At 41.5% G+C, this 26,410-nt stretch overlaps 2 protein-coding genes and 2 long non-coding RNA genes across 5 annotated transcripts in view; 3 read left to right on the forward strand and 1 right to left on the reverse strand.

Annotated features, from left to right (window-relative positions):
• Positions 1–19,172, forward strand: part of LOC146493878 (protein NLRC3-like) — a 47,364-nt gene extending 28,192 nt beyond the window's left edge. For both annotated transcript variants that reach the window (XM_085149694.1, XM_085149695.1), the window contains exon 7: positions 18,520–19,172. In XM_085149694.1, the coding sequence (XP_085005820.1) occupies positions 18,520–18,538 (19 nt within the window). In that variant the 3' untranslated portion in view covers positions 18,539–19,172. The remainder of the gene's footprint in view (positions 1–18,519) is intronic.
• The window catches only part of LOC146493880 (neoverrucotoxin subunit alpha-like), a 90,687-nt gene that overhangs the window by 8,466 nt on the left and 55,811 nt on the right, over positions 1–26,410 (forward strand). The window lies entirely within an intron of this gene.
• Positions 13,479–14,452, forward strand: LOC146493881 (uncharacterized). Its single transcript, XR_014872120.1, has 2 exons — positions 13,479–13,653; positions 14,024–14,452. It is a non-coding gene; the product is annotated as an uncharacterized LOC146493881 (long non-coding RNA).
• Positions 16,759–22,034, reverse strand: LOC146493882 (uncharacterized). The gene is made up of 2 exons (XR_014872130.1): positions 21,255–22,034; positions 16,759–21,174 (listed from the first exon to the last, which is right to left on the reverse strand). It is a non-coding gene; the product is annotated as an uncharacterized LOC146493882 (long non-coding RNA).

A 26,410-nucleotide genomic window follows, 5' to 3' on the forward strand; every position in this document is an offset into this window, starting at 1 on the left:
CTGCAGCTTGCATACGAGGCTGCACAGGATGCAAGCTTGCAAGACGAAGAGGAACAAGTTGATTAACGATCTTGTAGTGGGTTAAAACAATACATGTGGGTGTTTGTCTAAACTTGAGGAGACACTTTGTTTTTGCTGACACGCTATATACAGGCATCACTATGCAATTCAAATAAGGCTTAAACATAAACAATTATCACAGTTGAATAAAGATAATAAAGTAATATAATTCAAAATCTTTCAACATTAATAAACATCTTTCTCTCCAGCTTTTGGTGGAGTGAAACAATAACTCCTATCTCCAGAGGTCCACAGGTCCACTGGCACCTGGTCCTAACTTCACCCATGTCTGCACCCTCAGACATCCCACTGTGGAGGCCTCCTCGCCTGGACCAGTGGCTGCCCTTGTGAGACAGACTTTATGGTCACAAACAGCCCTAATCTGAGAATGAAGGCTCCTTTACATAGAAAGCAGTATGTGGTGTGATGACCGCTGCATTAGCTCAAAATATGTGATGCACTGGCTGCTGCACTCTACCTGTACTGAATCAGTTTTTGTAGCCAGTCCCAGTCTTTACATTTAATATGCAGCCACTCCCTGACAGCATGAATGTCACAGTGTGTTGAACCTTGACTGTGGCACATGTCAATGCTCCCTGGACATCGTGCTTAATAAAGGAGATTAAATGTGATGTGATTATGAGTTTTGCTCTTTTGAAGTTGAAACATTTATGTGTCAAAATGTTGGACTGTTCCTTTATCAGTGTGTAACAGTGTGTGTATGAGAGCCATGTAATGTCCATGTGTGCATGCTGACTGTGCTGCAATCCAAGGCCCGTTTCACTACACGGGGGAGATTTCCAGACAGCTTCAGCTGACAGAGCTGTGATGAGACGCCTATTAAGCCCGGATGAAAAGTGAGGCCGAGCAAAAGAATGCTGACCTTAACAACTCTGCATTAAAACTGTGCAGGACAGTGACGGACCAACACGGATGATCGGGCAGCAAAAAGGGCGTGCCAGAGACACGAGGAGTAACTGAGGTCAGGAGGCACCTCAGATTGGACAAAAGCAGCAGAAGAACATAAGCTGAAGGCACAGGTGTCGGGGCTCAGCCAGGAGCTGACCTCTGAGAAGAGCCGAACAGCAGAGCTGCAGAAGGCCGTGGAGCAAAGCAAGGAAAACATCAATAAACTTCAATCTGACGTGTACGGAAAAGACTCTGAGGTTTCTGCCCTCAGTGAGAGCTCAAGACATCAGAGCAGAAACTGAGCATGGCTCAGGAGGAGCTGGCTGCTAATCGAACCCATCAGTCAGGCTTAGAGTCCCAGATACAGGACTTGAAATCAGGCCGGAGCTTGCTGGAGCAGGAGGTTGCCAAACCTGACGAGAAGCTCCAACAGCAGGAGCAAACCCTGAAGGAGCTACAGAAGCAAAAGGGTCAAGTTAAGGAGGAGCTGGACAAGGAGAAGATGCAGGACACTGGAGAAAAGGACTGCCTCAATTGGGGCCAGAACCAGTATGGACAGAACTTTGGGCAGCAGCACCAATGGACCCAAACGGACTGAAAAGGAGAAGGGCAGGACCCCAGGGCACGCTTCAGGCCCTGGTTTACCCAGAACACCAGAACAGGAAAGTGATGAACACAAACACACACACAAACACACACATCTACATACACTGACTCAGAATCAAGAGAAACACACATATGAACACATATGCACTCGTTGATTGACTGAGAAATGACACACACACACACACACAAATCGAAATGCTGATTCAATTCACTGAGAAGTGATCCACACACACTCACATACACATGTTTGTGCAATGAAGAGTGATACACACACACGCTGATGCAATGAAGAATGCTTTACTAACAAATGCTATGCTGATACGCAAAATGCTGCACACAAACGTCCAAATACAGAATCTGTTACAACAACAAGAAGCCATTGATTGTTTATTGGTTAAATGCATTTCATGTCACCCAGAGGGCATTTGTGTAGATTTAGGGGACAGGGTCTAAAGCAGTTTGGTTATGAAAACAATGTCTGTGAGTGATGTCTGTTTATGGCTCAAGGCCTCGACTGAATTGTTTACTGTGCTTCACACAGCCTGATAAGGAGCAGTGGTACAGAGTGAAAATGATGAATTAACGGTGTGAGCCTTATTTCGGAGCGCCACATTTTTGTGATTGAGATTTAATTGAAGGAGGAACATACTGGGGAAAATAAAATAAAATAAAATAAAAATACAGAAAAGGGGGCCAGCCCTTGGATTTACGTAAGCATCTCACGTGTATTTAACACAATTGCCTCAGGCTTTAAAGATCTGTACAAAATTCAACAACTTAATTTGTTCTCATTGAGATGACAGGATGTAATCTAGTAAGAGTGGTTAGTTGCTGAACTCACAGAATTCATAAGACCGCATAAGATTTCAAACTGCAGGAAAATCACTGGAGTTATAAGAGGCAGACAACGACACACACACCACATGCATGCTATTGCTATTTATTGTGGATTAACCTGTCAAGGGCAAGCACAAAATAATTCTGCCTCAAATACAGGAAATCATAGCTTCCCTGTATTTCCTACATTGTTGGCATGCTGGTGAGTGCTGTTGCTCCACAGTAAGAAGGTCCTGGGTGCAAGTCCACAGTCTGGCTAGTTTGCAGTGGTTTCTCTCTGGGTATTCTGGTTTCCTGCCACAGTGAAAAGTCATGCAGCTGTTAGAGCTAGGTTAATTGATGATTCTAAATTATCCGTGAATGTAAGTGTAAATGGTTGTTTGTTTCTAGGTGATAGACTGGTGACCTGTCCGGGGTGCACCCTGCCTCGTAACCTATCACTTCAGGGTTATTTCCCAGCCCTCCTGCAATCAGGATAAAGATAGGAGGATGGTAGTTGTTGTAGACCCATTCAATTTTTATGGTAACCAGAATCTAGACTTTGTTGAACCGTATGCAATATAAAGACAACATGTAGTATTTAAGGGACCAAGTAGAATTTGGATAAAAGTTATTGAATAGTGTTGAAATAAAATGACAGAATTGTGAAGGATTAAAATATTCCAGAAGCTCAACTTACTCCATCTGAACATGTTTTAATCGTGTTTTATGAACACAAAATGCACAGGTTTACTGAATATGAAAAGGTTGTGTTGATTTAACTCAGTTGTTTAAGTTTCTGCCAAAGCAAAACATTTGTGTGCAACCAGTGTCCACTATTGAATCAAGTAAATCCAACACGTTTTTGTCAGTGCAAAAAGAAGTTACGGTACCTGTATTCCTACACAATATTGTCCCGGACGGAGAAAAACGTTCTGGTGAAGTTTTGGTTGATTTTTGGGTTTTGCTTAACACTAGGTTGATTTTATCAGTGAGGTTTGGATTGTTTTCTTTCTCTAAGAGAGAGAAAGATGGTTTTATGCTTGGACATGTTTGCAACGGGCCCCAGTATTTGTTATTATATGAGTATTTTATTGGTTACGTTTGTTTTTGCTTTTGTTACAGTGCACTGAAATAAGAACATCTGAGAGGAGTGATCCACCGGTGGTGATATTTTGGTATTTTGTGAGTTCCTGATTTAACAAATCAGCTCTTTAATCCAGGCCTGAGAGATTGAACTTTAAAGCGCTATAAAACATGATTACTAGAAACAGTCGCAAAGTGTTTTTCTCCATGATTATAATGGGCTTGGGAGAAATTCACTTATATGGGACATTGATCACATGAGAAGTCCTGAGGCTAAAAGGATTGCAGCGAGTCAATCCAGTCCAAAAAACAAGGAACTGTTTTCCTTTAAAATGATGACGTCATCTTGCTGGTGATGGAGGCTCGAATAGGTTGCGCGTGAGACTCCATTATCAGCAATATCTGGTATGAATGTGTGTGAATGTATGCATGTGACTGGACTGTGATGGACTGACGACTACAAGTTTTAACTGACTTGATACTGAGACAAAAACGGTACCGACTTTAGGATTAGTAAATGTCCACAAACAATTCACCCAGCTTGTAAAAGAAGGGTGGATGTTTTGTCTCGCTTTGTTTTGTTTTTGCAGGAACAGAAGGATGACAGAGACTAAAGGGGGAGGCTGTAGCGTCACATGAGTGTGAACTGCAGACTTAACCCTTTGGTTGCTAATTTTGAGTTACTGATGTTTGCATTAAGAAAATTGTGTTTTATTAGCTGTGTTTCGATTAATGTATCACATTATATTGTTGTGAATGTTAAATGCTAAAGTGAAGAGAACCTTTGATTTCACTCATGACTGAACATGTTATTATTAACCATAGCAGGCCACTGTAAAGAGTCAATTAACTTTTATAGAGAAAAAGAAAAGCTAAAAAACTCTATTGATGTCTATGAATAACAGGGGAATGATAGACTTGTCACATTCAAAATAGAGATATGTAATGACAAACACTGGTCCACGTCATTTAGGTTCTCCATTGAAATAGTCAATAATTTAGAAAAGTAGGATAGAACCGACAGGGGCATGTGCTGAGATGTGGTGCTGCACAAGAACAAGAGCAAAATAAAGAAAAATTATTGTGTTTAGCTTTGATAAATTCAAATTAAAATGTACCATTACACTCAGAGGATCAATATGAAATTCAATATATGCTAATTTTGTATGAAGTACGTGACTGATAACTGTTCTGTCCTGAGCTTTTGTTTTTACAGCACCCACTTGACCACACCAACAGTTTCTCGCCACCAAAAGGGGGTACTTGCAAAGAATAGGGAGGAATATCATCAGAAGTGGGAAAGGTAAGCCCCGATGGGGGTGATAACATCATTAACTTCACGTATGGTCAAATTCTTAAAACTTGACCCCAAACATGAAAAACTCTTCAAACATTTAGAGACAGAGTGGAGTTCTAGATAAACATAATGCAGCAAACCACATAAGGATGGAGCGTTGGAATCAATAAGATGGTGAAATAACACGCAGGAAACATGTTGATCATGTTGATTATGTTTATTCCAGTGTGCAGAGATTGGCTAATCTGACCAGGAAATGTTATAAATGGATTGTCGGAACAGTCAGCGTTAAAGTCACCTTTGACAGTCCAGACTAAGATGGCGTTGGACATCTTCAGGGCGGAAAAGTGTTGGTGTGACCAAGGTGTGGTTTGGCTTGTTGTATGTATATTTCAAGATGATATGGCTCTGGATGGACCAGTTACCAGGGCATGGAAGGAGGACAGACTCATTAAATGAGGAGAAGGAATTTTCTGGGGTTGAAGATCCTCTGGGTGAGTGGTTGACTCAAAGCATGCATAAAATAAAAGCTATTTTTTGTTATTGATTGGTAATAGACTGGCTCCTGATTCATCACTGGCTCAGTGATGAATCAGGTGAGCTGGATTCATGGCTGAATTAAAACATAGAGGCCCCTGCTGTAGTCAGTAAGGGATAAAAAGGGGGTGTTTTATTGTTATTGTAGCATCAGCATTATTGCATTGCATTGAACATTTATTGAAGCTATTGACATTATATTAATATTTGTATTACAGTGATTGTTATAACTTCATGTTAATCTTCTATCTACAGGTGTCAAAAGTAGTCAACAAGTTCATGTTGAAGTGAAGTTCATAATAATACCGGTTTTGTTTGTAGACGATTGTGAAGACGCAGGCTCTGGGCGGAGCCAGGTGTTGAACAGATCTAACATGACAATTAAATTGATTTCATTCCCTAACAGAGGATAACAAGACTGGAGCAACGACACCGGATAGGAGAAAGTCTGATACTTTCTGAGATATGAGGTCACTAACCTTTTCTTTTAATTTTCTAGCTCCGTTGAATTGACACATGTTAGAATTAAAAATGGCTGATTTGTTTTTGATGTCTTTTATTAGAATGAGTGGTTTTAATCATTTTTATACATATCTTGCAAATGTGCTTACAATGAGTTGGCACTCGGTCTTTTGAAGGTCATAAGCTTCGTTCGGCGATAGTCCGGACTGATAAAGTGTAGGAAATGCCAGTGCAGCGGGCTAAATGCAAACACGCTTACACACACATACACTAAATTAGGATAAGTCCTTGGGACATTCTGAATGTTCTAAACCAATTCTGAACCACCAAAAGATCAGTAGACAGCAACATTAGATTGTTAGAGCTAGGAAGAGAGGTGTTTTGGTTTTCTGTCTCTTACAGAGAAAGGAACAGACACCAGACGAGGTCACAGATATACGAGGATCCTTCGCAGCAGAGACAGACACAGTGACTGCTGAAACATCAACTGGGTTCAAGTGTCATGGCATCTTGGGCTCCAGCTAGTTACCTCAAAAGGATGGATCCCATAAACACAGCAATAACCATGAAGGGGTTGGTGGAAATCCAGGAACACCAGACCAACGATGTTCGAGAGGCTCTTGGTCGAAAGGGGGACACGTTCCTGTTCCTTTTTCTGGGGGACACAGCTGTGATCCCAGAATACACAGATCATTGTTTGAAATCGGGGCAGAATAATCCCCTGATCTGTGCAACGACTGAAGGGTTGTCTAACCCCTGATGTTGAAGAAAGAAGAGCAGAGGATCACCCGACTGGAGGACACTGGTGCCTACAGCCATAAAATAAAGGTTAAAAGCTCCTCGGACAGAGGTTCTAGTCTGAGTACGTTTGAAGGGTATAAGGTAGCACCGAAATAAAGCTGTGGGAGAACTGGGGAGTGATGGGAGTATCATCTGTACCTACTATTGTTGTTGTAATAAAAGTTTTTCTTGCATCTGAACTGCGCAAACACAGAGGTCATCTCACATATGGTTCACCCAACAGGGGGACAAAGGGCCTCAGGAGTAAGAAGAAATGAACCCGGCAACACTGGATTGCAGGGTGTAAGTGAGCTCTTTAAGTCTAAAGAGCTCAACAGGGGGAATTGTTGGATTATAATATTATTTTATGCCATGTTAGACCCCTAATTAAAGATTGTGAATTATTATGTAGTTTTAGTTTGCATTATTCTCCTGAATTAGAAGAAGGTGATAACTATTACATTTGGTAAACTGATCTGCATTACATTAGACTGCTGATTTATTGTGAATGAATGATATTGTTTTATGATGCATTATACTGCTGAGTTATAAGAAATACGGTTCCAGAAAGTCATCGCCTTATTTGTCTGGTTAGAAGAGAACAGAGCATACTGCCCCATCTCAGCAGGAGCAGATAAACAGGGAGCCAAGGTCGTAGCTTAGGCGCTGTGTGAGAGAAAGAATGTGAATGTTTAGGCTTTTATGATGAGGTGGGGGCCACTAGAGGCTATAAGAGTTTGATCAAGGCTCCACCATTTTGAGATCTGATGCTGTCTGCTGTATGGTGTCCATCTCCCACGCGTGTGTTCATTAAATCATCGTTTGACTCAACCCGGCCGGACCAGTGTTGTTATTTGGGTTTTCCTCTTGTATCCATCCCCAATATTTGAATCTGTAACAGTAGCAAAGAAACAAAAACAAAAAAAACCCAAAAACATAACACATGGACACTTTTGGCCACAAACAAGCTGAAGGGATGGTGATTTTTTTAATGAATCCAGATTGTTAAAAAAAAACAATTAGAATCAAATTTATTTATCAGCAGCATCAATAGTAACAAAAATACAATTTAATTTTCGCTGTCAAAGTCGATTTAACTGAAATTACGTGTTTCCGGTTACTGTGGAGGTCGCAATATGGCGCTTTCCGGTGGCTGCAGCCAGATGCTTTTTTTTTTCTTTTATTAATAATATTAACATACAAAGAAAATGCACCATATATTACACATTCAGAGAATAAACATTCCTTACATATTAGCAACTTTCATACATAGGAAAAAGAAAATATAAAGATGGGGTCACATAATTTAACAGATTATTAACTCACTAAATCAAAATCTTCCACAAAGGAAACAAAAAAGCAGCTTTTTTCTTTTGAACTAAGGTCGAAGATTTAACCAACAGGTTTAAGTCGTTTTTCCAGTAAGCTAGTGTTGGTTTGGTCTTAAAAAAAATGACATTTATGTATAAATTGCTTGCACAAGATTAATAACACATTAACACCATAATTAGCTTTCTTTTCTTTCAAAAACACTCCAAACATGATCATATTTAAGGTAAATGGGGTCATTTGAATCCCACTGGAATAAAGCCAGGTATGAAAATCCAACCAAAATATTTGTATAAAATTGCACAAAAAGAATAGATGGTCCAAATCCTCCTCTTCTGTTTCACAAAATACACAATTACCAGTTTCTATTTTGAATCTATGAATCTATTTTGAGTCTATTTGTCGGGTAAATTTTATTCAAAATTTTAAATTGGACTTCTTTCCCTTTAGGAGGGATAGGGAAGGTGATATAATCAGTTCTTATTTTTTCAATTTCTTCCCTTTGGAAATCTTTTAATATGTAATTACGTCTAAGTAAATTTGGAGAATAAAGACTCCTTAATGAAGATCTTAGAAACTTATTATTGCATTTAACATCACAAAATCAAATACCATCTATATATAATTGCCTTAACTTGGGGGAGATGTCAGAATATATTATATCATTTACAACTAGGTTTTTAAGTGACAATGGAATGGATTTTATAACCCGATTAAATTGACTTTTAGAACATTGGATATTAAACTTTTGGCAAAAATCTTGATGTCCTAGAACATGTCCCTCCTCATCTACAAAATGGGCAATTGCCCAAATACCTTTTGATAACAATCTTGAATAAAAATAGATTTTCTGTTCATCAGTATATATCTATTGTTCCAAATTGGGCTATTATGTGGAGTGAAATTATGTTTAAATAACATTTTCCAATAAAGAAGGACCTGTTTATGGAATTCAGAGAGTTTAACAGGTAGCTTAGTAATTTCAAAGTCACACTTTAGGAGAAAATCAATACCCCCCAGTGTGTTAAAGACCTTACTTGGTATAAAAAACCAAATGGAGTGTGGATTATTTAGGAAGGATTTTAACCATTTAAGTTTCAAAACACCATTCATTATATCAAAGTCAATTGCGTTTCCACCACCTTCAATGTATGTTGGCAAGTTTTTGCCTGACCTCTCCAGCATGCTTGCTCCCCTGTATGGGCTACTGCACAAAGACAGTCAGTGGAGGTGGTCCCAAGCACAGGAGAAGGCCTTCAGACAGGTAAAAGAACTGTTACAATCGGCACCGCTCCTGGTGCATTTTGATCCGGAGAAGGAGGTGGTCCTGTCCTGTGATGCCTCCCCGTATGGCATAGGAGCTGTTCTTTCACATCGCATGGAAGAGGGGGACGAGAAACCGGTCGGATATGCGTCATGCACGCTCACAGCAGCAGAAAAGGGCTATTCACAGCTTGAGAAAGAAGGCTTAGCAATAGTTTTTGCTGTGAAACGATTTCATCAGTACCTGTATGGCCGCCCATTTACTGTTGTTACAGACCATAAGCGCCTCCTGAGTCTCTTTAGTGAAACAAAAGGCATCCCACCCATGGCTTCAGCCCGGGTTCAGCGCTGGGCATTAACACTGTCGGCATACCAGTATCGCATTGTTTATAAGGCGGGACCTGAAAATGCGAATGCAGATGCTTTCAGCCGCCTCCCCCTCCCGGAGGTCCCCGACCAGTCGAACTTGCCCCCAGAAACTGTGTTTTTGCTGGACATGTTGGCGAACTCTCCGGTCTGTGCTACAAACATCAAAGCATGGACTGAACGGGATCCAGAGTTATCTCAGGTTAAACAGTGGCTGTTGCAGGGCAGGCCAGCAACAGTGGAGCAGGATCAGCTCAAACCGTATGCCAAGCATCAGCAGGAGCTCAGTGTTCAAGATGGCTGCATCCTGTGGGGTTCCCGAGTCATTGTTCCGCCTCCAGGTCGGTCACAAATCATTGAAGTGTTGCATGAGGCTCATCCAGGGATTTCTTGAATGAAAAGTCTGACAAGGTCATTCGTGTGGTGGCCGGGAATGGACAGTGCCTTGGAAGACAAGGTAAAAGCCTGTTCTCAATGTCAGTCAAACCAAAAAATGCCACCACTTGCCCCACTCCACCCATGGGAGTGGCCTGGCCGTCCATGGTCCAGGCTTCATCTAGATTTTGCCGGCCCCTTTTTGGGCCACATGTTCCTGGTGTTGGTGGATGCGCATTCAAAATGGCTGGATGCCCACATAATGCCGACCATCACAGCCCCAGTCGTCACAGACACACTCCGGAGAATCTTTGCAACACACTGATTACCTGAGGCAGTGGTCACGGACAATGGGCCCACGTTCACAAGTGGGGTTTTCCAAGAATTTATCGAGAGAAATGGGATCCGACATATCCGCACAGCACCCTACCACCCTGCCTCCAATGGCTTAGCGGAGCGCGCCGTGGAGACACTGAAAGACGGTCTAAAAAAAATGCCAGGTCTTTCCATAGAAAAGAGGCTCTGCCGTTTCCTGTTTCAGTATCGCATCACACCTCATACAACCACAGGCTTGTCCCCAGCGGAGTTGCTGATGGGGAGGAAGCCCAGATCTCATCTGGACCTTCTTCGCCCAGATGTGGGAGCCAGAATCACCCGGTCACAAGGTGGGCAGAAGGTGAGACATGATCTACATGCCAGAGAGTGTGTTTTCAAGCAGGGAGACTGTGTGTATATCAAAAACTTTACGGATGGCTCACAGTGGCTGCCTGGCGTCATTCACCACAGTTCAGGACCAGTATCTTTTGTGGTGGAGTTGCTGGATGGCAGACAAGTTCGCAGGCACAAGGATCATGTGAGAGCCCGCACGGATGGACCTGAGAAGAGGGCTCAGAGTGGATCACCCGAAGGGGAAGTCGTGTCAGCAGCCCCTGATATCGGGATTGGTTCTTCAGTATCACCAGAAGGGCTGGTGGAGCAATCTAAGTCACCTGAGCCGAACCCGGCCACAGGAGCTCAGCAGGCTCCTAGCCTGGAGAACCCAGCAGGAGGACTGAGAAGGTCAAAGAGGCAGCACAAGCCCCCTGATAGACTGAAATGTTAAAATAATGTGATGTTGAATTCTCCCTCTCTTTTTGTACTTATGTATAATTGCTATGTTGTGGGTTTTTGCTTAAGGGGGGGAAGTGTTATAGACAGTGTTATTGTTAATGTATGTTTGGGGGCGTTGCACCCCAGAACCTTCAAAGGTTTTTCAGGGTTCTTCCTGCCGGAATGTTATGTGTGGGACAGTTTCCTGTATGTGTGGGACTAGCTGTGGTTGTTTCTAAAAGTGGTCAGTAAACGTCCTAAAACTGGCACTTGAGTTTCCGAGCATTTTTATCCTGCGGTTATAACACCTTTGTTATACCAAATCATCTTTAGATATATAATGGCACTTATTCCTCCAAATAAAATTCAAATTCAAGCTATTAATTGTTTTAATAACTTTATTTGATATTGATAAAGAGTTAGCTGGATATATAAATCTAGATAAACTATCCATTTTGGTTAATAATATTCTTCCAAAAATTGTGATGTCTCTTTGTAACCACTTATTTAGGATTGTCTTACATTTGTCAACATTATCTGAAATATTTACTTTTTCTAAGACTTTGTGATCTTTTGAAATTGTGATGCCCAAATATTTGACCTCCTTCTTCACCTTTATACCGTACAGTAATTGTGAATGACACTCCTTTAATGCCAATAGTTCACATTTATTTAAATTTAACTTTAAGCCTGAAGCTTTTAAGAATGTAGTGATTATTTGTTTTACCAGGGGAATCTGATGTTCATTTTTTAAGAAAAGAGTAGTGTCATCCGCAAGTTGACTAATTATTAAAAAATTATCCATAATCTCAATTCCGGCAACGCTGCTGTTTTTAATTAGAATTGCAGCATCTCCACAACCATTATGAATAACAACGGAGAGCTTCCACACCCTTGCCTAATGGCTGCAGCCAGATGCTCTTGTGCCATCAATGTGGATTGTCAAGACTGAGAGACCTCTTCCCTCTGACCCCTCCCCAAACCCTCAAACCCGCCTACCCACCTCGACATACAAACTCTGTGTGGCTTCACGTGTTCTGTTGATGTTTACATGATCGAAATAACTTGAACACAAACACAAACAAACAAAGAGGAAGACCCCAGATAGCAAGGAGACATTGAACAGATGTTGATTTTCCATCTGAACCATCAGAATCGTCATGCTTGAAATGTCAACACAAAACCAATGTTGAAACAACATTGAAATACTGATGAAACCTGACACTGACATTGAAATAACATTGATTCACTGTTGTTCTGTCATCGTTGATTGTTGATCTATTTATAGTTGACAAGGTGACAACAATCACGTTGAAAAACCATTGATTTATGGTTTCGCGGGAAATTAAAGCTGCTACCACTTGGACTATTCCATAGCCCCCCCTCTCACAGTGGTACATCCCTTCAGGTAACCATTGTCTTGTACAGTAGAGCGGGACATTAGATTTACTCTCAGCGGAATTGACCGGAGAAGGCATCAGTTCATGCACTGCACTGGCCTGCACCACGATTAATATAAGGTAAGAATGAATGACTTTTGTTCTATTCGTTATTTCCACGGTTGCATTTGAATAACAGTAAAAAACAAACAAACTTGTTAATGTAAAGTTTCGGACAAAATGTGGGAGCCCGAAATTGTGTCTACTTTCATCTTACAATCCGGCAACAAATAAATTGCACTGCGAACAAAGTCAACAAAGAAAACATTTTCGTTTCATACTTTTCCGTTATATTCCCTTACAAAGCTAGCTAGCTAGCTTTAACGGTTCGAGGGTTCCTTTGTTCTTGCCGTCGCCTCGGCGCTTGACCCAGACTTTCGCTCTGTAGTTGCTTTTTAGCATAGTACTACAAAAAATTGTAAATCTGTGATATATGATTGATAAACGTAAAGGTAACTGTATAAATGTGTTCAATGACTTTTACTTTTAATGATTGGAGAGCACCCGCTTCGATTCGCACTCAATTCAAACTACGTTGCACGCTCACCTAACTTTACGTTGCACGCTCACCTACCTTGCGTTTGCACCTTTTGTCCACACGTAAACTGCGTTTTATTATTTATTTATTAGCTTTTCGCCTCTCACTGCTTAAGCCATTAATCTTTCTGGAATTGTTTTTTTAAACAGATGCGACCTCACAAAAGATATTAGCTATGCTGTCAGACCTGACGACAGCTGTTAACGAACTCCGTGAGGAGGTCAGAGCCATCCGCCATCCCTGCTGCAATGAATCGGTAGATGCTGGGGTACTGCCTCTGGATTTGCCCTTGCACAACATTGAGGAGCTAAACAATGCAGAGGCAGCTCTTCAATCATAAGAGGCAAATAAGGCAATGGTAAGTATATAAAGGTTATGTACACTTTGTAACTATAAAGTGTAATAGCTGTCAGATGTGATTTAAATACATAACAACGGCCTGTTGATTAAACACACAAGCACTTGCATACACATTTAACACATGAGACACGCTAATTCCATCTCTTAAAATGTGTCTATAGGTGAGACGCTTGCCTTGATTGGAGGGACCACACTGGAGGTGCGAGTCCGCCGTGTAATGGCTTATGCCATTACAAATGAGCTGGCCTCGGTACTCAACTGGGCAGGGAAAAAAACCAAGGACCAGACAAAGCAAAAAATGGCATTTAAAGATACAGCGCTCTGCAAATGCATATATGGTGGTAAGTTTTACAGTTTTTTTGCTATATTACTTTGTCTTTCTTAATAACAAGACTTTCATGTCCGGTTAATCTGGAGATGGAGTCTTTGGTCTTTGGCTTGTTTAGTCCTCGGGTTGTAGTTGTACAGCCCGAGGACCCCATGTTTATTTTGTTTTAAAGGCTACACGGCACACCATGCTAAGACTTATCACTTTTTCCGCTCATAGCTCTTTGGGAATAAAATGCGGCAGTTTGCAGATTTACGCCTGGTGACTTTCATGTTTATCAGCCTAGGAGTTTACATACTTTCTCCCCGCTGAAGACAGTTAACAAGAGCTTATTCATGTGCTCTAATTCACTTTTTGTGTTTGTGTGTGTATTTTTGTCCTAGATGGCCTGACGCAGCAGTTAGGGGCAAACTCTATGTCCGAGTTTGTCTTTGCACAAGCAGTGCAGAAATGGCTCAGATACGCCCCAGATCGTTTGGGTGGTGCAGGACGCACATCATGCATCCCCATCCCAGAGTAAAAAATTACAAACTTCTGTGAAACATATAAATGTAAATAGGAAACTGTCTTTTAATAAAGTATTTAGCAAACGAAACATGCCTATTGACCTTTTTTTGTTTATTTTTTTTCTCTGTTACATCACATGCAATGCTTTCTTATTTTAGGATATTAATATTGACATGATACATTGTGAGACATTTGTTGTTGTTTTTTTTATAAAGGGTGTCCAATTTGAGGAATAAGTACAATTATGTGTTTAGGTGGTTTAAGTATTGATGGAAACATGCAGTAGTTTAGTATTGGTTAAAATACTTATAAAGAAAGGTAGATTTCCAGTCATGATTTAACTGTTGTTTTAATAAAAAGCAACTGTGCAAAAGAGGTGGAAAATCAACACCATTTTTTTCTGAGGAAAATGATTCAATAACTTGTTGCTAATACACAACATTTCATCATATTTCCTCATAACCCTCTTTTGTCTGACCATTTGATCCCATTTTAATTTGCAATAAAGGATTCACAGAGTTTGGTGACAATAATGACAGTAGATGTTTGTGTGAAAGTTCTGGAAGCAAATGAGTGTGTGATGTTCTTTCAGTGTTGCACTTTGTAGACGCTCCCTGAGCACTGGTTTCACAGCCAGCTGCACATAGAGACCAGTGTTGTTAGTCCAGGTCAGAAGATGACTTGTTGGAATGAAAATGAGCTTGTAGTTTGTCTGCTTTAATAATGTGACTGGAAAAAGGTGTTGGACTTCAAATATGTCCATTTCTTTCACACTTCACCTCTAAAAGTGAAGCCTTGTGGTTCCTGGAAGGAAAAACACGACTTTTTCAAGTCTTTGTCCTGTTTTTATGATAAATGTACGACTTTAATGTGAAACATTCAGAGTTTTTTCTCTTGTTGTGTTTGTTTGAAGCTGCTTCCTGTTGGCTTCAGCTGTTTGGAGTTTCCATTTTCTAAACTTCTACATTCTGAACCTTCTTCAGCTCTGAACAGATGATGAAACACTGAATGATTTCAAGCACTTTGTCTAATAAACTTACATCTTTCATTCTTTATACAGATTGAAGGACTGTGGTTTGTCAGAGATCAGCTGTGATTATTTGGCAGCAGCACTGAAGTCCAACCCCTCCCATCTGAGACAGCTGGTCCTGAGCTTCAACAACAACCTGCAGGATCCAGGAGTGAAGCATCTGTGTGGTTTCCTGGAGAGTCCAGGATGTAAACTTGAAACTCTGAGGTCAGTCAGCATGTTTTAGTTGTGCTGAGATGAATATGATGTGAAAGTTGTGCTGACACTAAACTGCAGACATCAGGCTGATATTATACTGATCCACACTGAGGATCTTCATGGTAAAGTCTGTTTTCTTCTTCTCTGGTTTAGTCCATTGACTGCAGCAGAACAATGTTCACATTTCAAATGTTCAAAGAAGAAGAAAAGTCCTCCACTGGATAATTCACCGTGAAACACAAACATACACACATCATCCAAAACACAGTCCAACATCCAAATCTCCTCCACTGCCAGCATGAATGATGGGAAAGAGAAGGAGGAACACTCTGACATTCAGGGTTAGAATGAGTTTCATGAAGCAGACTGTGAAGATCAAAGCTGCATTAGAAAGCTTACATGAATGAATGAGTGGACAGAAGTGGACAGAGATCATCTGAAGCACTTCAAAGGCTTTAAATCAGCACATTTCTCTTTATTCTTTATCAACTCTGTTAGTTTCTCTCAGTTTTCTGTGGAATGAAGCTAACAGCAGGCTAATAAGATGCTGACCAATAGGTTTCTATTAAAGGTTGTAATTTGTATATGAAAAAGTGCTTTGGCTCAGCAGGGATCAGCTTACAGGTAGAATACAGCTGCTGGATGGGATTAGCATGTCATAGCTATCTACCAAACTGCTAACTGGGGGATTTCAGGCCATCTATGGATCATTTTTGCTAACTGTTTATTCAGCTTAGGCTCACAGGGCTGCAGCCTGTGCCCTAGCTGTCATAGAGCAAGAGGCGTGGTCCACCTGCACAGGTGAGCAGTCCATCACAGGGCCAACAGAGAGAGACAGAGAAGCACTCTCTCACATCCACACCTACAGCCACTTTAGAAGCACCAATGAACCTAAGCAGCATTTCATTGGACTGTGGGAGAACATCCAACCTCCACAGAAAGGCCAACAAGCTTCAACCTACAACCTTCTTGCTTTAAGGCACTAGTGCGAACCACTTTTCCCCATTTCAGCCCAAATCCTGCATCTTCCTGTTTCTGACTCCAGGCCAGCTCCACTAACACTTTCTCATCAGACACTGCCACCTAGTGGAGGAAGTCTTAGTTCCATTTGAAGCTTCAGATTACAGTTAGTTCCTTTACAAAGAGGTGGAGGTGGTGGGGCCACAGCACCATCATCGCTGAGTGCCATAGGACACTTAACCTTTGTTTCCATATGCTGGGAACTTCCTGTTGTTCCAAGGAGGACTGGAAAATGTGTGAAAATCTCCCAGTCAGTTCCTCACAGCACACTTCAATCATTTCCCTCCCACAGCATCAGGACCAGGGCTTTTTCTCTCTTTGGTCCCACTAAGAGATTTCCACACAAACACCTCATCAGTGGGACTCTCAGAGCTACCAGCCCTTTGCTACAATCACAAAGCTCTTCATTGAAATCAATGATATCAAAGCTGGAATCAAATGAGTCCAAGTCTTCTGCTGATTCAGCATCACATTCATCTTTGCTCCTTGTTCTGCATCCCCACCATGGACTTCATTCCTTTCCAAGCCAGCCTTGAGTGTCCTTTATTCAGCTCATCCTCTGCTTTACTTTTACACCTGATTTTAGCTGCTTTATCTCTCTTTCAACAAGTTTCTGTGCCTCAATCTTTTTCTTCTCTCCCTCATAACAAGACAGCTTCTTCTGCCTGAGAACATGTTGGAGTGATTTACTAATCCAGGGCTGCTTATTGGGGAAAATACTTCCTGTTTCCAAAGTAATCCCCATTTTTCCCAGAAAGAAATGTCAGTAGAAATCGATGATCTAAGTGAGAACATGAGCCTTTAAAAAGTCCCAGTGGGTGCAGTCAAAGCAGTCCCTCAGTCCCAGTATAGAGTCTTTGGTCCAGACTGGAACAACTGTGTGCCCAGTTTGAGCTCTCTTCAGTGCTGTGACCTGACAGACCCAGAGGGGCCATCACATCACATTTAGAAGCTCCCCTAATGGAGCCACAACACATGTCCAATACTTAGTCTGTCTTGTTGGACCAACTGGAAGAAATGATTCAAGGACTTAGTCACAGAACAGAGATTCAAATCTCCAAAATCCAACTGGCTGCATCAGGACATATAGTCTGAAACTCTGCAGTTTCCTGTTTGAAGCTGCTTCCTGTTGGCTTCAGCTGTTTGGAGTTTCCATTTTCTAAACTTCTACATTCTGAACCTTCTTCAGCTCTGAACAGATGATGAAACACTGAATGATTTCAAGCACTTTGTCTAATAAACTTACATCTTTCATTCTTTATACAGATTGATGAACTGTGGTTTGTCAGAGATCAGCTGTGATTATCTGGCAGCAGCACTGAAGTCCAACCCCTCCCATCTGAGAGAGCTGTACCTGTGGGGAAACAACCTGAAAGATCCAGATGTGAAGCAGCTGTCTGATCTTCAGCAGAGTCCAGACTACAGACTGGAGACTCTGAGGTCAGTAGAGTGATGGAGTGAGTGGGTGGTGCTGTCAGCAGTATTGTACTAAACACAGTCAGTATGAAACAAAGATCCAGTGTTTCCTGTAAAGCTGCAGCTTCTCAGTGAAGCTGTGAGAGGAGAACGGTGACAGGCTTCAGGATTGGACACAAACACTTCCTGTTTCTGCCTTTTTGTCACCTTTATGGTCACCATAGTAACGGCTGACACGCTCTGATCAAACACTGTCAACAGCCAATCAGCTCTCTGAACAAAGCAGCACGCAGACCAATGACTGCATTCATTTCCAAGTTTAAAGCAGTGAAGAACACAGTCTGTAGGTGAGGAAGAATTTAGTGAGAGCAGATGTTTGGATGGAATTCCTCCAGTTAACAGCTGGAACGTCCATCTGGATTGTTGGGCTTGTTGTTGGGGTTCCTACAGAGCTCAGAGTGGACACACCAAGGTTCTTCTAATGAATGAAAGTCCAAACTCAAACTAGGAGGGAAAAACATTTCCATCAACTTCAATAAAAATCCAAAGATTAGAAAAAGTGAAGCAACAATGAGTCCTAGTACAGTCCCAGCACTGAAGTCCCTGCTGCTCTTTATACTGGATGTGCTGCATCACTGACTGACAGCTGATGAAGAGTCTCTGGAAACACTCGTTTATCTCCTCTGCTCTTCCTCCTTCTCTCTGCAGGTGGCAACCATGGAAATAAACAGGACGGTGTGTGTGCTGAGAGAGGAGCAGCTGTGTCCTGATGATCCAGAGAGGTTGAAGCAGCAGCAGCTTGTGTGTAGAGACGCTCTGACTGGGCCATGTTACTGGGAGGTGGAGAGGAGAGCTTCATCCAGCAGTGACTGACAGAGGAATGAAGTGCAGATGACTGTCAGTGCTGCAGAGTGAACTGCTCTGAGAACAGCTCCACTGTCAGACACAATGTAGAGTCCAGCATCATCCCTGTGTGTCCCTCTGGATCTGACAGAGGATCATCAGTGTATCTGGACTGCTCTGCTGCTGCTCTGTCCTTCTACAGTCTCTGCACAGTCTCTGTCTGACTCTGGCTTCAGACCCTCCTGGATCAAACTCACCTGGAAAGACTTTCAAACATCACTCAATAGATTTGAATACAGAATATATTTGATATATACTGTAGATGTACTGTAGAGTTGCAGTTTGTCACTTGTAAATACAGTCTGTGAGCAGCTATGAGCTGAAAGATCTTTCTAGAAACACGAAATGTTTTGTCTCTTCTGTTGCTTTTTCATATATTTCCACAACATTAATATTGATCCCACCTGTCTCACCTGTTTCATGCTTTTATACATAATAACAGGACACGTGTGATCTGAGCGCTGCTGTGGTTGCTGTGCTGCACGTCTTCATTTAGATAACAGAGACATCTAGTGGTTCAGAGGGAGAACTGCAGGAGGTGGAGCTGTGTTTCAGCATGGAAAACTTTTTTATTTTTATCTTTTAGGCGCAGATACAAATATGACAAGTATCAGTGTACGATACAAAAGGTCACATCAGTTAGCAGAGGGAACAGTGATCACACAGCAATGTAAGAATAGAAACATAACAGTGAATCTGGACATGTATACAGATGGAAGCAAACAAACAGGATGTAACACTACATTAAAGCCACAAATGGAAAGAAAACAAACCCAAAGGAAAATATATTTGATCTCAGGAATCCAAATGAGATGCTTTAGAGCACGGGTCGGCAACCCTGGGCACGCGTGTTACAGCTGCCACGTGAAGGGTTAACTGATGGCACGCCCATAGCTGGACTGGCCATCGGGCATACCGATGGTGATTTTTCGTTTTTATGAGCCGATGATGTTTTTTTAATTTTTTGTAACGGTATAAACAATGAAAGGTGGTGGATTGGCCGGATGCTGGTCGATGTGTAAAAATAAGTCAGTTGTTTGGTGGTGGCTATGGCGGAGCTTCCACAGAGGCAGCAGGTGGATGAGGGAAAGGGGAGGTAGGAGGAGCAGAGACCCGAGGCGGCTTCAGGTAAGAAGTTATGAGCTGCCGTCTATCTGGGTCAGATATAAACCAAGTTTAGGTGGAGTTTATTTTCCTTGTGCTGACTTTTTACAGTCAGTTACAATAACTCGTACTGCGTGCTAGCTAGCATGACTGAGTTTCTATACAGCTGGGTGGGTGCTATGATGCTACTGATAGTGAACTTTACTGTGGCTTGCAAAAGTATTCGGCCCCCTTGAACTTTCCCACATTTTGTCACATTACAGCCACAAACATGAATCAATTTTATTGGAATTCCACGTGAAAGACCAACACAAAGTGGTGAACACGTGAGAAGTGGAACGAAAATCATACATGATTCCAAACATTTTTTACAAATAAATAACTGCAAAGTGGGGTGTGCGTAATTATCGTGTCATGGAAAAACACACTGCCATCAACTTCTGTTTTGTTTTTGTCAAAATCACTGTAATATAATCACTGTACCTTTATATACATGCGCCTTATATTAATGCTGCTGCCCTCTTGTGGCTAAAGTGTAATTATGTTATTGTTATTAGGGAAAACATTTGAGAGTAACATGCCAAATGAGTCAGCACTTTGGCTTTAGCTCAAGAAATCCTCATTTTTATGTAAATGTCATCAGTTATAGTTGCATGTATTCATTATCATAATTTAACCTTTAATAATGATGTCCTAAATTGATTTTATGTAAACTAGACAATAATTTTATGGTTGTATTAAATAAAGACATCACTAATGAATTAACTATTTCAGTAATTAATTAAAAAATGTACATAATTAATTAAAGAAATATATTAATAATGAATTATCCATTAATTTCATTTAAAATGTTTCATTATTTGTTTATATACAATTCAAATGAGTTAATTACATATTTAATCAATTATTGGTTTGTTTTCTATTTTAATTATTTTACTGACACATTTAATGAATTATTTAATGATGTATTTATTTAATTCACGTTGCTACTCCTGGCCCTGCATCGGTTTTCATAAATACATTTTATTTGTCAGCTTCACCCATCAAAGTCAGGGGGCGGGGTTAATGCTGATCAAGTCAAAACCATTGCTTTGGTCTGGTGGGCGTTCTTTTAGTGGGCTTTTCTGTCACGGCCTGCGTGGCAGACTATGATGAGGGGAAGGAGGACCCAAATGCTGGACTCTTTGATGAGGTCAGTGCATTTATTTACAGTGATGCAAAATATTCCAAACAACAATAAATCCCCAGTGCGTTCCCGACTCTGACATGTCCTCTTGCCAGTGTTAGTGTTCTTTGTCTCCGCTCCTCAGTGTCTGAGCACCCCGTGCTCGCTGCCCTCTCGTCTCCACACTCCTCCTGGGGAATAAAGAAGAGGCAGCCGTCAGCAACGCCACAATGCGGCAGACTAACCTTAACTAACTTGCCAAGAGACTAACGTGAAGTTACGCAATGATCCAGCATCGGAGAGAGCTCCAACACACTCCTAAGTAGCTCCTCTGACGAGGCTTGATCAGCTGCAGGTGTGAGTAATTCTCCTCCACAGGTGTGGCCAGGCTCCTGGCTGACACACCACACACACACACCTAGATACACAAACATGGAAACAGGAGACAGCAGCACCAAAAACACACATGTCCATAACTTCTTACAGGCCCTGGGTCACCCAGACCCCGGTCCCATGACAATTTCTCAAAGCTAAGTAGGCCTACACACCAGGGTTTGGACATGTGTGGACCCAAGCTATACTTAAACTTTACCCTTTCTTGTGTGTCACCAAATACACTTTAATATCTTCTAGACAAGAATGTAGTGGCATCATCTTTAACCTCCTAAGACCCGAACTCCTCCGTGGCATTCATTTTTAATTTCTCTTTGATATTTGGGCTGATTGGGACCTGATGAATGTAAAAACAAAGAATTACCACATTTTTTTTTTTATCAAATTTTTGTTTCTGAGAAAAATGAGAGCCACATATGAGGATATTTGTCTAAAATTTCGATAGCACAGTGGCAGTATAACATCCTCGTAAGTGGATATCAGGCCCTTGTAGAGCAAAATTGAGTATTTTGGTCTAAACAACCCAAAATGTGATGTCCACATATGTGGACGCCAGGTCCTAGGAGGTTAAATATCTGCTCACTTTGTCAAAATGAACCTAATCATCTCTGATGAATTCAGTGATGTCTGCCAGCTCACCTTGCAAGTGGTCGAGCTTATACCGCATATACAAGTCTACCGTTCTTACAGCCTGTCGGCCGCTGTTTTTTTTCCTTTTACTTACTTCTGAAAACAAAGCCTCATTTCTGCCGTTCAATACTGAACAAATTTAAACTTTTTAAAATGATGCAAAACTGCAAAATGTTCAGCTGTGTCTGTAATAAAACCTCTGTAACTTTGCTCTGCTTCACGTCAGCAGCATCAGGTCATGTTCACATGTTCATTAATGGTTTTCTTTCGTTTTTGATGTACTGCAGAATATTTGTATAAAATCCCAGGCCAGGAAAACCTTCATGTTTTTCTGTTTTATCTTCAGCTACTTTGACACAAAGGCTGTGATGCTCACACCTTTGATAAAGTCTCGCAAGTGTCAGATTTCTTTTTATAGATATAAAAATATAGAAATGTACTGATGCATGATCTGAATGATAATATTTCTGACTGTCTGAGGCAAAATTTCCCCGATTCAAATTGAATCAAATTGAATGGAATCGTGGATCGAATCGATTCTAGAAATGAGTGACGATACCCAGCCCTAATATGCATGTTTTAATAAAAGAGATAATGTTGGTGTTTCAGTCATGTAGTAACTGTTAGCTTTAACTGTACAAGGCTTGTTAGACATAATGAAACACATCGTGCAGATTTCTGGATGTTAGACTATAATTTTTGTTATGATTATTAATCTTGAGTCTAAAAAGTCAGTCAAGTATATCCAGGATATCTTTCTGTTAACTGGATTCACTGACCCTAACACTGGGACCAGGATAAGCGGTCGCATGAAGCTGGTTATCAGCTGACAATCTTATTATTTAATTCATTTAATGAAGTTATTTAATTTTTCTAATTTTTCCTCTACATTTCCCCTGAAATGAAGGGATTGTGTTAAACATGCTTTAGTTCCTCACATTTTTCTGCAGTTTCTTTGTTCAACCCCCTGAATTAAAGCTGAAAGTCTGCACTTCAAACACATCTGAGTTGTTTCATTTAAAATTGATTTTAGTGTATGTACAGACAACTGTAGAAGAGACTTTACACTTAACATACTTAACTTGACCAGCTGGGATTACTACATCATGCAGGCCCACTTTTAGGACACTCTGGCTGACCCCGTTATCACTGGTAAGCTTGGTCTGGATGAAGTTGACCAGTGCCGTCGCTGTGTCATCCTGGAGGTTCATTGCGCTGCGCAGGAGGCTCACAATGGTGGGTATGAGGTTTGTACTAGCATTTGGCCCCAGTATCAGCTGTTCAATTACATTGAAACCAATCAGGGGGCAGTCCATGGGCACACTGCTTACTAAAAAGGGGACTTGTACAGTCAAGTTTGGGTCACTATTCTCTGGGAGACTCACCATCACGCCCACCCAGCCGTCGTAGGGTAATGGCTGGCCATTAACACCAAGCACACTAAGAGCCTTATCTCCAATAAGTTCTGTCAGTGGCCGGAGTTTGTGGTCAGAGGTAGGTTTTTGCCCACTGGCGATCAATGAGACTCACTTGTGCACCCGTGTCCAATAAACAGTCCACTGCAAAGCTATGAATGTAACACTTGATTTTACATTTTTCTCCAACAAGCTCTGCCACTCTCTCACTTGCCCCTGTGTCTGCATTTTTCGTTGGAAGGGTCGCCCAACTACTTCTGACATGAGCAAACTCTTCTGAGCACATACCTGGTGATTTTGGGTCTGGCTGTCCACTGGTTCTGGGAGTGTGTATATCAGCAGGAGGCCAACTAGAGCTTCTGTGTTGGCTTCGTTTGAACAAACTGTTTTGCAGTTTGTCTGGGCTTCTGCTTTGGGTGTGCACACTGACAAGTAGGTTCACGAGCCTGACTGGCTGTGAGAGACTCCACCACTTTGGTCAGGGTTTCCACCTTTGCAGCCAGCTCTTCTATGACTTTATTCTTACTCTTAGATTTACAGTCAGTCATTTCAGTGTCTTTAGCAGCTTCAAGTTGAGCAGTATGAGCGTGTGTTACCTTTTGTCGAGTGGAATATCCCAGTCTTCGCTGTCGCTCACTCTCTTCACTTGACACTTTGTTCACTTGCCTTATCAAGGCTTCATCTGGCACACTATAGTCTGATAGTAGTGGCTTGAGTTCATTACGAATGTCACTATATTTTGGTAGAAGACCTTGATGAATGGTGCGTAGAAACACATTTTGGATCGTACGTGTCTCATACACAACGTCCATGTTGTCCTGCCTGGATGCAAACATGACTTTCTGCTTCAGTCCAATCATCCTGTAGAGGAACTGTTGTGGAGTTTCATGGTCATGTTGCTTAGTGCTCAACAATTCCTGAAATAACTCACTCCCACTCTTCTCACTCAGGTGTGAACGTAGTAAGCTTTTGAGTTCAATGAGGGTCAAGTCATCTTTACTGATCAACATGTCCTTAAACTGTCCAGGCTTGATAATACGGAGCACACCTTGAATGATCTCTCCCTCTGTGTGCTTCACCTTGAGCCCCTCCTCAATCTGCTTACACAGTCCATGGTAGCTAATGTCAGATGCAATGTCCCCAACCTGACCCCCATGTACTTTAAACTCTCTGCGTTGCAAAAATGGCAGGTCTCTTAGGGAAACCATGTGATCAGGCTTAGATTGTCGCATGTCTGTGGTGGAGCGGCTGTTTGTCACGCTCTCAGCTCGAGGCTGGGGTGACTGTGGATGGGTGGGTGTGTCTTGTGTTGCGGATGTCACTTGTAAATCTGCTAACTTTTTACCAAGTGCCTCGTAGTTAGCCTTTAGCATTTCATACTCTGTTACTTGTGGATTAACAGACTCATGAGGCAATATAGCTGAGGTAAGTACATCACTCTGTTCAGGGTGCTTAAGTGTTTTGAGAGTAACAACATTTTCCTCTGAGACTACAGGGTGAGATACTTCAGCGGTACGACTATCAATGAGATGAATAATAGCATTTTTCAACAACAGTAGGTGTGAAAACCCCTGATCCTCTAAGTCAAGCAATGTCTTACAGCGCAGATAAGCACAAACATAATCAAAACAACTTTCCTCATCACCACGTCTTACACTTGCGGGGTCCACATCAGGTACTGGTGAGATGTTTGTAGCAATCTGGAAGAGTTCCTCTGCTGTCAGTGCATAAAGACTCTTTCTGATCTGCCAAGCCAGTTCTTTTCGTTCACTGTCCTCCATTGTGTGTTCTTTGGCTAGCAACTCCTCACAGTGCAGTCAGCTCAAACACGCAGCCTGTCACCTCTCCAGCAGGGGTTCCCCTCCTCGACACAGGTCCCACTGCTGCCTCAGTTGCACGTCTGCTGTTCCAACACGCCTGCCCTGTGATGGCTGTCTCGGGTTCGTTGATTAAAGGATCAGCAGTCGCCCTCGTAGCATGTTGATCCCCGTACGGGCCACCAAAATTATGTTACAGGCCTTCGATGGGGTCTGTTTTTAAACTGTTTTTTAACAGAAAAGCAGAGACAGGAGACATCAGTTGCGTTCGGTCTGCAGGCTCTTCCTCGTCTGATTTATTAACAGAATTTAACGTCCTTTTCTTTTCATTTAGACACACACCTTTCTCTTTTAACAACACAAACACATTCAATTAGGTCCATAGCTCAAACCCTTTTGGTTACCTTGCACTCTCGCAAGAATAAACTTACAAAATAATCATTGTATGAGTGTCCTTTACAGTAAATCTGTAACCAATTCTACTGCATTTTAGCATCAAAAATATTTCTGTGCAGCACCATTAACACTGCAATTAACCTGCTTATGTCGCCGTTATACTTTCTTTATACTTTAACAGATTCAACAATATATTACATTTTTAACCAATAAACAAAAATATTCTTCCATTGCTCACAAACAGTTTACAATCATCCACAAACAGTATACATCAGACTATTTACATTTCACACATAAGAACTGGGTAGGTCCTAATCAACTGTAACTTCCAATAATGTCAGGATACAAGAAGTGTCTAAGAGCTGCATTTGTCACAAAATCAAACAGGTAATAAGACCAGCTACCTATTTAGACTACAAGTGAAATGGCGGCTTCCATTACAAATGGCGGTAAAGTTAGCTTTCTCTCAATCGGTGAAAACACACTCTCACACAACATCCGCGGTCTTTAAACTAAGACAGAAAAAGGTTTCTTGCCTTTATATGTACATTACAGCGAGCAAACTTGAACTACTGACCTGTTTTTTTAACAGAAAAGCAGAGACAGGAGACATCAGTTGCGTTCGGTCTGCAGGCTCTTCCTCGTCTGAGGCAGAGAAGCGTTGCAACGGCCTATCGCACTCACCACTATCTCCCCCTTGTGGCAATGCCACGCAATTACATTGTCCCTAACTCTAAATGAAAAGTGCAATACCACCATAAAATCAGGTCTTTTAC

The sequence above is a fragment of the Neolamprologus multifasciatus genome, chromosome 22 (assembly GCF_963576455.1).
Source record: "Neolamprologus multifasciatus chromosome 22, fNeoMul1.2, whole genome shotgun sequence".
NCBI lineage: Eukaryota > Metazoa > Chordata > Actinopteri > Cichliformes > Cichlidae > Neolamprologus > Neolamprologus multifasciatus.